Source organism: Thalassophryne amazonica, chromosome 6 (assembly GCF_902500255.1).
Source record: "Thalassophryne amazonica chromosome 6, fThaAma1.1, whole genome shotgun sequence".
NCBI classification, from domain to species: Eukaryota; Metazoa; Chordata; class Actinopteri; order Batrachoidiformes; family Batrachoididae; genus Thalassophryne; species Thalassophryne amazonica.
The window spans coordinates 43,966,231-43,979,648 of NC_047108.1; the positions used below are offsets into that span (position 1 = coordinate 43,966,231).

The following is a 13,418-nucleotide window of genomic DNA, read 5'->3' on the forward strand; positions in this document are numbered from 1 at the left end:
AGAGAGCATAAACAGTGATCATCTCTTTGGGAGAGCAGCTTCTGTTTCTTTCCACCCCCTTTCTTCAACTTATGTAAAGTCTTGTAATGTTTTTTTTTAAACTTTGATGTCTCCCATCGAGAGTTTTTGTAAAAAAAAGTTAGAAAAAATGAAAGCTTCTGTTTACGTTTTGCTTCTGTAAACATGAGTCCGACGTGTGGTTTTTGAACATACAATGTGTGTAAGAACTTTTACACCGTGTGGTTTTGTCATACAGTTTGAGCTGTAGCTGAGTACAGTGATTGAAAACATTGTACAGTGTCTGCCCAACTTTAGGGGGAATACTGCCATGAACACTACTGGCCAGTAGATGGCAGTAGAGACCGTGAAAACTTGCCAAAACAAAATTCCAGATAATCCGTGCCTGCTACGTTTAAGATGCGTGAAATTTAATAAACGAAAACACAAACACAATAACGTCTATAAACTCAGAGAATATATTCATGAATGTTTTAGGCACAATATACAAACAGTTTAATGCTGTTGTCTGTGTGGAGCCTGATCAGAGCGTCTCAAATGCACTTCTTCTGTCGTGAATGTACCCATACCCATAATGCACCTGGGGACAGCATCTCCACACTAAAACCTTCAAAATTAGCACATTACCTTAAAACTAAAACATATATATGATATTTTCTCTTTATAAAACTCAGACATGACGTTAATTTAAATAACTTGTCCGAAATTAGTTTGGTTAAAATTTTAACCATAAAACTGTATGCCTCTTGGATGACTTGGGTGCTATGGGGTCAAAAGAAATGAGTTTTTTTCTTTTTTGTGACCGGTTTCTTCTGGAAACAATTCTCCTCTGTTTATGGAGGGTAAAACTATACATCAGCTATAAAACATTTAACAGGTAGGCGCTCAACTGATTTTAAATTTTATAAATGTTTGTAGCTATTCAGCTTTGTTTACCACATACGTTAGTGGTCTAAAAATTATTGGACCAAAACCTATTGGAAGATAATGGTCCGGTGATGGTTTTCAAAGTTATCTGAAAAGCTAATCCGATAATGAAAACATTATCTTTGATAATTAGTGGTTAGCGGATTAGCAGAACTGTGCCCACCACTGATAATGTGAGTCATGGACATTTAGGTTTGTTGAGAAATGTGTTGTATGTGAGTTACATGTGAGGCGACGACTTACATTCTAACATTTGAGGTAGAAAGCATATACATTTTGATCCAATACAAACATTCAAAAGCCACTTGGCACAAATTAAAGCTATTCGATCAACATGTGGAGTTGATAAGTACTTTGTATGTCATTTAGGTCTATGTTTTGATTGAAATGTTACATTATATTCTTATTTGAATATATGAGGTCTGTCCAAAAAGTATCGGACCTTTTTATTTTTTGCAAAAACCATATGGATTTGAATCACGTGTGATTGCATCAGCCAAGCTTGAACCTTTGTGCGCATGCGTGAGTTTTTTCACACCTGTCGGTTGCGTCATTCACCTGTGAGCAGGCTTTGTGTGAGCAGTGGTCCACCCCTCTCGTTGGATTTTTATTGCGAATAAATGTCTGAACGATTTGGAGCTTTGCTGCATCAATTTTTTCCTGAAACTGTGAGAGACCTCCAGGTGGACACCATTCGGAAAATTAATATGGCTTTCAGGGACGATTTTATGGGGATTACACAGATTAAGGAGTGCTCCAGCCAGTTAAAGACCGCCCACAGCTGCTGAGAGCGCGCCGCGCTCCGAGCGCCGATCGACAGGCTGACTCCTCGCTGAAACAACCAGATAATTTCCAACGTGAAGGCTTTGTTGATCCGGGACGTCGTCTGACTCTCACAAAAAGGCAGAAGGCGTGGATATCAGTACTTTTCAGGCACATTCTACTGTTACAGGAGTTTTTTTCATGGAAAAAGAAGCGGAGGATTGCCCCACCGTGCCGCTCATGGCGCGGGACAAAACCACCTCCGTGTTGGTTTCACAGGATGGCTTTCAGACAGATTCCGGTTGCTTTTCAGTCGTGTGAATAGCCGAGAAATTGAGCATGAGCTGGACATGCCCCAACATGTCCTGTGAGGCTTCATCACGGCGTTGCTTTGCGCCATGCGGCTCCGTCCTGACGCGCGGAATTCCTCCACACGTCTGTCTCAATGTGCCGAAAAAGTGCTGATGTCCACGTCTTCCGCAATTCCTGTGCTAGTGAGACGACGTAAATCTGAAAGCCATCTGAAAGCCACCTGAAAGCAGTCCTGTGAGACCAACACGGAGGTGGTTTTGTCCCGGCCATGAGCGGCACGGTGGGGCAATCCTCCGCTTCTTTTTCCATGAAAAAAACTTCTGTAACAGTGGAATGTGCTGAAAAAGTGCTGATGTCCACATCTTCTGCCTTTTTGTGAAAGTCAGACCACGTCCCGGATCAACAAAGCCTTCACGTTGGAAATGATCTGGTTGTTTCAGCGGGGTTTGAGCCTGTCGATCAGCGCTCGGGGCGCGGCACGCTCTCAGACGCTGTGGGCGGTCTTTAAATCGTCTGGAGCACTCCTTAATCTGTGTAATCCCCATAAAATCGTCCCTGAAAGCCATATTAATTTTCCGAATGGTGTCCAGCTGGAGGGCTCTCACAGTTTCTGGAAAAAAATTGATGCAGCAAAGCTCCAAATCGTTCAGACATTTATTTGCAATAAAAATCCGACGAGGGGGGTGGACCACTGCTCACACAAAGCCTGCTCACAGGCGAATGACGCAACCACCAGGCGTGAAAAAACTCACGTATGCGCACGAAGGTTCAAGCTTGGCTGATGCAATCACACGTGATTCAAATCCATATGGTTTTTGAAAAAAATAAAAAGGTCCATTACTTTTTGGACAGACCTCGTAGTATTTTATATTTTTTTCAAAAAAATTTGTTTTATTATCAATTATATGAAAATGAAAGGATTAAACATGTTATTGGAAGAGACTCAGACAAAATTAAACACAACATTTAGAATACTTAAAACAGCAAATCTTCGGAACCCTCACCTTCTGAACAGTTTATTTAAACTTGAACTCACAGCAAATATAAGATTTTATTCAGCTTGTGTGCATTCTTAAAAATACAAATAGTGGAAAATTTGTTTTAATAATTGATTTAAAGGCCCTGTAACACCTTGATAATTTAGCTAGCGTATGCCTGCTCTATTAAAAACGCTGGCACATGCTGTTGTACGTCTAATAAATTAACGCAGCTGTCATACCTTCACGATTATCCAGTGTATGCCAACAGCCCCGTTTACACCCAGTGGTTCTGGTCAGTACTGCACCATGTGGTGTGCATCAGAAACAGTAATTTAACATTATTTTATTTTTTATTTTCATTTTTTATCTTGGTGGACTATTTTCATTGTGTACAGAATGCTGATGTGTGGACTGGCTGTGGTAAATGCTGGCGTGAATGAATGGAGGGCTGTGACTTTAAACTTTTAAAGCACTGAGTGGCTGCTTTCAGGTCCACTGATCAGATCTGTTCAGGCCATCACAGACCTGAGTAATGAAACGCTGTGATGATTTAAACTCTTAAAGCACCAGTCGACCACGATCAGGTGTGATCTGAATTAAGTGCTGTGATCTTGTTTTTAGTGAGGACGCTCAAAGTGGCACAGAGTTTTAAAGAAAAAAAAAAGTGTAAAAATGTCTTAGTAAAGCTCAGTGGAGGTATGCTGCCATCACAGTGCTTTGAGAGGTGACAACTGTTTTTTGAACTCAGAGCTGATCTGCCCACAGGTCAGTTTTAATGCTGCGATCGACCCACACTATCTTTGTGATTGACCGGTTGAACACCCCTGATTTATACTGTATAAAAATAAACAAATAATAGTAATGCATAGTGACTTGGAGAAGTAACTTTAATCTGATTAGGAAATATTAACGCATTAGATTACTTGTTACTGAAAAAAGCGGTCAGATTAGAGTAATGCATTACTAATTAACTCGTTACCAGTGTCGCCCCCTAAAAATTGGTCCCCCTGATGATGCGGTTCACGGATTAACACCTCATTTCTGCTTCAAACTGCACACCAGTCACCATCTGTCTCAGTGACACATATTTGAAGCTTTAGTACAACAATCATTTCCACATAAATTCAGCATTATTTCATCATAAAACGTGGTGGAAGCGATCAGAGCGCCGCGGCTAAAGCCCAGGTTACACATAGATGGTTTTGTCGGCGGGCAGTACGTAGACTGAAGTTCGCGGTAGTTCCGGCTGTTTTTGCGGTGGAAAGGGGCAGAGCATTTCGCCGGCGTTTTGAGCACCGTACTAGCCGCAAAAGCGCGGATAAAACGCCGCTAAATCCGCCGAATAAAGCGGTGTTTTGATACCGTAGCATCCGGCACACGTCAGGCAACGGGGTTAATACCCAGTTCTATCCTTTACAATCGCAGGTTAAGACACGCGTGAGAACGGCGGTGTTCTGCTGCCGCCGATAATGCCCTGTGTACCGCTGGATTTATCCAGGCAAATCCTGCATTACTCCAGGAACTTTTGCATATAGGCACCGCTCCCAGAGTATAATAGGCTGAAGCAGCTGTCACTTCAGGGGTAGGGAGCTCATCTCTCAGCCTTTTATTCTCCTTTCCTTTTCCCCTCCTCAACGTGTTGCTTGTCTCCACTACAGGGCTACCCTCTGCTTCTGAACCAGACCTCTTGGTAAGTCCTTGCCGCTGCCAATTTTCTTTAGGAGGCATACTGGAGCTTCACTGCAAAAATATCTGGAGCTGGCCGCGAGTGAGAGGCCTGCATGCGCGCTAGCATTTTTATATTGACCGCCGCCTATCAGCCGTTTGGAACGCTGTTAACCGGGAGGTGGCGTTTAGAATGACGTACTGTCTGCTAGCGCCGCCGTTTTGTCTGCCTCTGTCGCCGGTTAAAATGCCTTTGAGGACGCCGATGTGGGTTCTATCGCCGTTTTACACGCCGCTGGTTAGGGATACAACGCCGGCCGTCAATTACGGCGGTGTAAACTGCGGCACTACAGGAAGGGGCAGGATGACATGGCAATTAAAAAGTATCAAACGCCGTTGTTCGCGTTGTCTCAGTCGTCACGCGAATTCTCCGGGAGCGCTCCCGGAATTATTCGACATGTTGAATAATTTTTTCGACGATTCCCAGTAAAGCCGGAACTAAGCCACGCCCCCTAGTGCCGGCGTTGACAACGGCGTTTGATCCTTAAGACGGCCAAAAACTCTTCTGGGACGCTTCCAGGAGCTCTTACCGTCTATGTGTAAACGGGGCTTAAACATAATGCTAGCTGATGCATTCACTGCACGTTGAACATTTCAAAACGTCATGGAATTTCGCCTCGTCTCTGCTTAAAATGGCCTCATTTCTGCTTAAAACTGACTTTAGAATGATTTAAGAGGTTTTACCTTGATCACCTAATGGTTAATAATCCCATTAATCCATTTGATCGCTTTGGGTGAAGAGACTCTGTCTCACATGTGCTGCTGTGGTCCGAAATGACGCATGTGCAGATGCAAAAAATGGACTGATTTTTAGGGGTGGACCATTCGGTCTGGGACACCAGCATCCCTGTCCACATGAAGGGTTTATATGATTATAATAAAAATGATCAGACTGATACAGATACACCTCTGGAGAGTGTGGTAGAGAGGTGAAGAAGAAAGTGCAGGCAGGGTGGAGTGGGTGGAGAAAGGTGGCAGGAGTGATTTGTGACCGAAGAATATCAGCAAGAGTGAAGGGGAAAGTTTACAAGACAGTAGTGAGACCAGCTATGTTGTACGGCTTAGAGACGGTGGCACTAACAAAAAGACAGGAGGCAGAGCTGGAGGTGGCAGAGCTGAAGATGTTGAGATTCTCTTTGGGAGTGACGAGAATGGACAAGATTAGGAATGAACATATCAGAGGGACAGCTCAGGTGGGACGGTTTGGAGACAAAGTCAGAGAGGTGAGATTGAGATGGTTTGGACATGTGCAGAGGAGGGACCCAGGGTATATAGGGAGAAGGATGCTGAGGATGGAGTCACCAGGCAGGAGGAGAAGAGGGAGGCCAAAGAGGAGGTTTATGGATGTGCTGAGGGAGGACATGCAGGTGGTTGGTGTGACAGAGGAAGATACAGAGGACAGGGTGATATGGAAACGATTGATCTGCTGTGGCGACCCCTAACGGGAACAGCCGAAAGACAAAGAAGAAGACTGATACAGATGTATATGTATTGCAAAAAAGCTGTCTTCAAGCTACATGTCTTCAACCACACCTGCTTCAAATTCCTCTCATGCATGTGTTGATAAGATCATTCCTTATAACAAACCCAGACATGCAGGACTTTTTTCTGCATATGGTCCAAGTGCCTCTGTGTTGACCAGCCCAGTGGCTGGAGTTAGTCAAGGAGACGCCCACATTTCACCTGCTGTGGCAGCTCACTTACTTCCAGATGGTTTCTTTCAGGAGGTGCCATGGGTCTGTTGGACCTTGGCAGAGGCACACATGTTGCTGTGGGTACCTCTGGTTGCTGTTTTAATGCAGTAAGCAGATGGTGCAATTGTGGGTGCAATCTGTATTTTACTCACTCCTCTAAGATTCTGAGCTTGTCGCCCTTCTTGAAGCCGAGGTCTCCATCATGAATGGCCTCGTAGTCATATAGTGCCATGGCAATAGTCTCTGCTTCAGTGACATAGAAAAGAGCAACAAGACTTGCATTGATCATACTGACACTAGGCTGCACAGTGCAAAAAATTACTCATGCAAAAGTTACAATGACTAAGTGCGATTTTTAGCACCATCAGAAGAGTTGCCTATTAATATGCCTGTAGTTGGAACAGGACATTTTCAGAAAAAATCAAGCTGAGATCATGTCTGCTTTTCCTGGCTAATAAAAAAGAAAAGAAAAAAGTCTTCATATGGTTGTCTGGCTGGCTTGCTTCTTTTTATAACCCTCAAGCGACCAAGTTATTTTAGCGCCTAATATGACCGAGTGGGGTCATTTATGACCCCATTGACATTACATTGGAATACTTCCATAAAAATGATTGTTTTAGGGTTCTTCATATTTATTTCACTCTCTAACATATTTGTCCATCATCTGATATAATAAGGTATGGAATCTGATTTTTTTTAACCTAAAAGTTGACAAAAACCCCCCACACCAGTACAACAATATTACGTTTAATTAGACAACCCTTGCCTGTTACATCTTGAAAAATGCACGTTAACTTTTATTTATTTGCATTTTTTTCTCTGCATCAAAAATGAAAACAATAAATCATAAAAAGTAAAGTTTCTTTGAGTAAAATATGTATTACAATGTGGTAGGATAATTAGCATCAAAATGAAGAAGAACCAGTGACTAGCAATATGCCAATACTTTAACAAAACACATCTTCACTGTCTGATGCTGACTCATCTCCATCAATGGAGCTATTTTCATCCTCACTCTGGGCATCAAGAATCAGTCTCAGTGCTTGTGCAGCTGCAAATCTTGCTATTCTGGGTCTGTTAGCCATGCTTCTTTGCAAAACAGTAAAATATAATGATTAGAGTTGGCAAATTACAATACCATCCAGGGTTCTCGCCAGCACAGTTGACACGTTATTTAATGCCCGCGTTAGTAACACAAAGTGGCCCTCAAAATGCAAAATGAAATAGTGCTTCAATGGGTTATAAATTTTAAAATTTTCTGGGTGGGGGATGCCTCTGGACCCTCCTACAATACTCGTGAGTCCAACGCTCGTCGCATGGCTATGCCCCGCTAAGTTCCCTCCTATGCTGTGAAAAAAATCCTGGTATGAACCCTGCCGTCTGAAGCTATAATGTCGAAAATCTCATAGATCTTCTCCCGGGGACATACGTGACCCTGCACAAGTTTGGATTATACACAGTAAATTTTGCAGAGTAAAATCAATTCTATCATGCTGTGAATGCCTCTTACTGGAGTAGAAAAACTCGATTTGACAAGATGGTAGAGCTGATTTCACTCTGTAATAGAGCGTATTTAACTCTATTTGGATTGGGATCAAATGTTATCCTGGCAGAGTATACTGTATTTTACTCTGCAAAATTTACTGTGTCTGTTGCCTCACAGCGAGAAGGTCGTGGGTTCAATTCCCATGGCCTTTCTGTGTGGAGTTTGCATGTTCTCCCCGTGTTTGCGTGGGTTTCCTCCGGGTGCTCCGGTTTCCTCCCACATCCAAAGACATGCGGGTTAGGTGGATTGGAATCTTTAAAATTGTCCGTAGGTGTGTGTGTGGGTGTGTCTGTGTTTGTTTGTCTATTTGTGGCCTTGCGACAGACTGGTGTCCTGTCCTGGGTGCACCCCGCCTCGTGCTCTATGACTGCTGGGATAGGCTCCAGCCCCTCGTGACCCTTAATTAGACTAAGCGGTAGAAGATGAATGAATGAATGAATGAATTTACTGTGTACTTGCCACATGGCTCGGCCGATCCTTACAAACTTGAATAAGCAAATGCAGGACAAATTGATTGACAAATTCATGATAGGAAACTTTTGACTATTAAAATTAGAAAAACGGTGCATCAAAATATATAACCAATGTCAAAAATGACCCCACTCGGTTGCTTGAGGGTTAAGTGCACACAGTGTGTTTAATGATTGACTGACTGTACTTTGACTGTGTAACCAGCTTCCTTGTTATATCTGTAGTACTGCTGGGTGTGTGTGAGTTCTGTGTGCTGAGCATTTGGAATGGATTGTGAAACATCTTCCTCTTTCTCACATCTCATGTTGTTCACGTTGTTGAACCAGCACTGACCTACATGACATTCTGTACAACTACAGAAACACACCTCATTCACTCATTCTGATACAGAATCAAGCACAAGTGTTGGGTGGCTGTAAATGATTCTAACTTACCATCTGAAGAGTTTGCATTAGGTGGAATTTTGCCCTGCAGACAGAAAGAGGAAGACAAGAAGACAACAACTCACCAAAAGTGATTTCAACCAGTTTAATAATTCAAATGTTGAAAAATGGGATAACTGAATAATAATTTTATGTATATAGCTGTTAATCTCATTGCGCTCATCAATAATTTGTGTAACCTGTATGTAAATTTAAAAAAGTTGAGACATATTTTTAATCAATGTTATGCAAAGGCTTATTCAAGGCTTAAAAAATGAGCAGAGACATAAGTAAAGTTCAGCCCCAAAACATACAAAGTCCATTATAAAGCGGACAAAAAATGACATTTTACAGTAAGTTAGAGGGGTAGGAAGTACTTTGTTATATCAACTTTGAAAATCAAAATAACAATTTAGTTTTTTTTCCCTTTATTTTGTGCAAAGTAAAACAGATGCTGTGTCGATTGCCCAGCCTGTGCTTATACCCAACTTCATATTTTTCTTAAAATTTTCATTTTGGCATGCAGTTTGTGTATTGTGATTAAATTGTTGTCTTTCAGCTGCCCCTGCATGGTCCAGTGAACCCAGTAAAGATACTTTGTTATTACACTCTGTATACAGTGCCTTGCAAAAGTATTCACCCCACTCGTATTTCACACTTTGTTTATGCTATTTTTGAAAACAAAAAGTAATTCAGGCTTCTCTGCATTAAAATGTAAACGATTATATTCCTTAAACTCAAAGTGAAAGCAAATCTCTACAACTTGATATAAATTAAACTAGCGTGTTGTCCATGGGGATCCACGGGCTCTAGATTGGGTAGTGTGTATGAAAGAGGTAGCTGACATTTTTCAAGGGTGGTAATGCATTATGCAAATTTTCTATAATGATTTTAACTGAAAGTGCAGGAAATTAAAATGAGAAAGCTTTGTGAATAATTGTATTTATTATTTGGCACATTTAGTTGAAGTCATGTTTTACAATGGGCAAGCTTGAGATATTTCCTTTGTTTGGAGCTTGTCTGGTTACCAGGGAATGATTAATGATGATATCAACATCCATTGTTCGCTTTTTAAATATAATAACCCTATTTTCTCCAAAAATATTAGTCCACAAGGACATTCATCCTTGACCTAAAATACATAAGCATACCACAATATCAAATGTCAGCTCTCCCCTGTTTCTCAGTGATTGGAAGCACTTGGCAACAGCGGGAAGGAAAAACTCCCTTTTAACAGGAAGAAACCTCCAGCAGAACCAGGCTCAGGGAGGGGCAGTCTTCTGCTGGGACTGGTTGGGGCTGAGGGGAGAGAATCAGGAAAAAGACATGCTGTGGAAGAGAGCAGAGATCAATCACTAATGATTAAATGCAGAGTGGTGCATACAGAGCAAAAAGAGAAAGAAAAACTCAGTGCATCATGGGAACCCCCCAGCAGTCTGTCTATAGCAGCATAACTAAGGGATGGTTCAGGGTCACCTGATCCAGCCCTAACTATAAGCTTTAGCAAAAAGGAAAGTTTTAAGCCTAATCTTAAAAGTAGAGAGGGTGTCTGTCTCCCTGATCCAAATTGGGAGCTGGTTCCACAGGAGAGGAGCCTGAAAGCTGAAGGCTCTGCCTCCCATTCTACTCTTACAAACCCTAGGAACTACAAGTAAGCCTGCAGTCTGAGAGCGAAGCGCTCTATTGGGGTGATATGGTACTATGAGGTCCCTAAGATAAGATGGGACCTGATTATTCAAAACCTTATAAGTAAGAAGAAGAATTTTAAATTCTGTTCTAGAATTAACAGGAAGCCAATGAAGAGAAGAGAATGAAGAGAGGCCAATATGGGTGAAATATGCTCTCTCCTTCTAGTCCCCGTCAGTAGTCTAGCTGCAGCATTTTGAATTAACTGAAGGCTTTTCAGGGAACTTTTAGGACAACCTGATAATAATGAATTATTAAATGAAGTAGTGGAAAACGTAGATGCATATGATGGAACGTTGTCCAAAAAACATGGCCTTCTTGAATGATGCACCTTTTCCTGTATCACTGCTTGAAGAAAAATCTTTTTTTAAGTGCTTGTTGTGCCACCCCCATATGTGTCATGAAAAAATGCACCCCAGGCGACTGCCTGGCTCACCTGTACCAAAAACCGCATCTGGTTAATGGCCCACTCTTTATGTTTCAAGTTTTGAGTCTTGTTAAGTGGTGGTCATGTTTCAACCTTCCTTATGATAACCATGTCTCTGAGCATCGTGTTTGATTTCAAGAATGTTGTATCTCGCTGAAACATCTGTCAAATCTATTTTTTTTTTTTTTTGCCCATTTAGCCAAAAGTAGCAGCCTAAAAATTATGTACACCTTCATATATGGTGATAACTTTAGGCCACACCCTCCCTCATTTCATTACATAAATGCATGTCACCTGAGAATGCTTAAATCCAATAAACATTCAGGTTTATATACAACCCCAATTCCAATGAAGTTGGGATGTTGTGTGAAATGTAAATTAAAACAGAATACAATGATTTGCAAATCCTCTTCAACCTATATTCAATTGAATACACCACAAAGACAAGATATTTAATCTTCAAACTGATAAACTATATTGTTTTGATGCAAATATTTGCTCATTTTGAAATGGATGCCTGCAACACATTTCAAAAAATTTGAGACAGGGCAACAAAAGACTGGGAAAGTTGACGAATGCTCAAAGAACACCTGTTTGGAACATTCCACAGGTGAACAGGTTAATTGGAAACAGGTGAGTGCCATGATTAGGGATGGGTATTGATAAGATTTAAGCAGTTGATTACAGACCTGCTGCAGGGTCTGCAATCAATGTAGAGAAATTATCATTTTCCTTACAAGCACCCTCAAAAACAACAGCTGTTAAGTAAAAAGGCTACTGATGTCAATGGATCATTTCTTAACGATACCGAAAAGAACCGGTTCTCAATACCCAACCCTAGTCATGATTGGGTATAAAAGGAGCATCCCCAAAAGGCTCAGCCGTTCACACAAGCAAAGATGGGGTGAGGATCACCACTTTGTGTACAACTGTGTGAAAAAATAGTCCAAAAGCTTAAGAACAATGTTTCTCAACGCTCAATTGCAAGGAATTTAGGGATTCCATCATCTACAGTCCATAATATAATCAGAAGATTCAGAGAATCTGGTGAACTTTCTACACGTAAATGGCAAGTTCAAAAACCAACATTGAATGACCGTGACCTTCGATCCCTCAGGCAGCACTGCATTAAAAACTGACATCATTGTGCAAAGGATCTTACCGTGTGGGCTCAGGAACACTTGTCAGTTAACAGAGTTCCTCGCTACATCTACAAGTGCAAATTAAAACTCTACCATGCAAAGCGATAGCCATACATCAACAACATCCAGAAACATCGCTGCCTTCTCTGGGTCCGAGCTCATTTGAAATGGACAGAGGCAAAGTGGAAAAGTGTGCTGTGGTAAACATACCACTGTCCCAGCTTTTTTTGAAACGTGTTGCAGGCATCCATTTCAAAATGAGCAAATATTTGCACAAAAACAAAAAAGTCTCTCAGTTTGAACATTAAATTGGTGTATTCAACTGAATATAGGCTGAAGAGGATTTGCAAATCATTGTATTCTGTCTTTATTTACAGTTTACACAATGTCCCAACTTCACTGGAATTGGGGTTGTAGCTTGGAGTTGGAAAATATGCAAAGAAATGATCAGGTCAAAATACTAACTTGCCTAATAACTGTACACTCAGTGTAGTTTTGATCTTATATCTTTGGCCTCATTTCTGTCGTTCTGCTTCTGTCACTTCCTCTTTGTTCATTGAGGGTGAAAGAGACATTACAGTCAGCACAGAGGAAGCAGTAGCCAGCAGAGCCACACCACTAAAGAACAGATACGAAGAAAAGAACACATCCACATCTGGCCACTATGCAAATTCACACCCAGCTGCAGGAGCATGGAACGTCTAAAAAAACACAGCCAAACTGACTTCCACTGACGGGTGGCAGCAACACAATGAGCCTTCATGTCTTTTTGTGCTTTCACTGTGTTTACACTTGTTATCATTTTTTTCTTTTCTTTTCTTTAACTTCAGGCCAAACACTCTTTCAAACTTGAATTTACATGATAGTCTTTAAAGCCCCTTTTGGTCACAGAAAGAGACACCTTAATGATTTACACCCACCAGTCACAGGAAGACCAAAATACCTTATTTTTATTTGTCAACGTATTTTTGGAAAACCTTTCCATCTAGCACAATGGGTATTGATAAGATTTTATCGATGCCGATGCAATTATCAATTCCGCTTATCGATCCGATTCCTTATCGACTCCCTTATCGATACCGCTTGTGAATTTTCTGTGTATAAAAGTAGGCTTTACAGGTTTTCTATGTCAACAATATTTTATTGAGTCTTAAAGTAAATAAATATGAAATTTGTCACTGGATCCTTGGTCTCTGGACATAAATAGAAATAAAATCTGTAGTTTTTGTCAAAAGCATTTTTCTTTCAGACATTTTGTCATGAATGTCTCTCCATACGTCTGAGCTGAGCTCAGCTGGCTGCTACA

At 41.3% G+C, this 13,418-nt stretch overlaps 1 protein-coding gene across 3 annotated transcripts in view; it reads right to left on the reverse strand.

Moving 5' to 3' along the window:
* Positions 1 to 13,418, reverse strand: part of hck (HCK proto-oncogene, Src family tyrosine kinase) — a 92,358-nt gene that overhangs the window by 24,438 nt on the left and 54,502 nt on the right. For 2 of the 3 annotated variants that reach the window (XM_034172109.1, XM_034172108.1), the window contains exons 3-4: positions 8,870 to 8,903; positions 6,571 to 6,664 (exon numbers count right to left, since the gene is read on the reverse strand). In XM_034172109.1, the coding sequence (XP_034028000.1) occupies positions 6,571 to 6,664; positions 8,870 to 8,903 (128 nt within the window). The remainder of the gene's footprint in view (positions 1 to 6,570; positions 6,665 to 8,869; positions 8,904 to 13,418) is intronic. The other variant, XM_034172110.1, reaches the window with a different exon arrangement.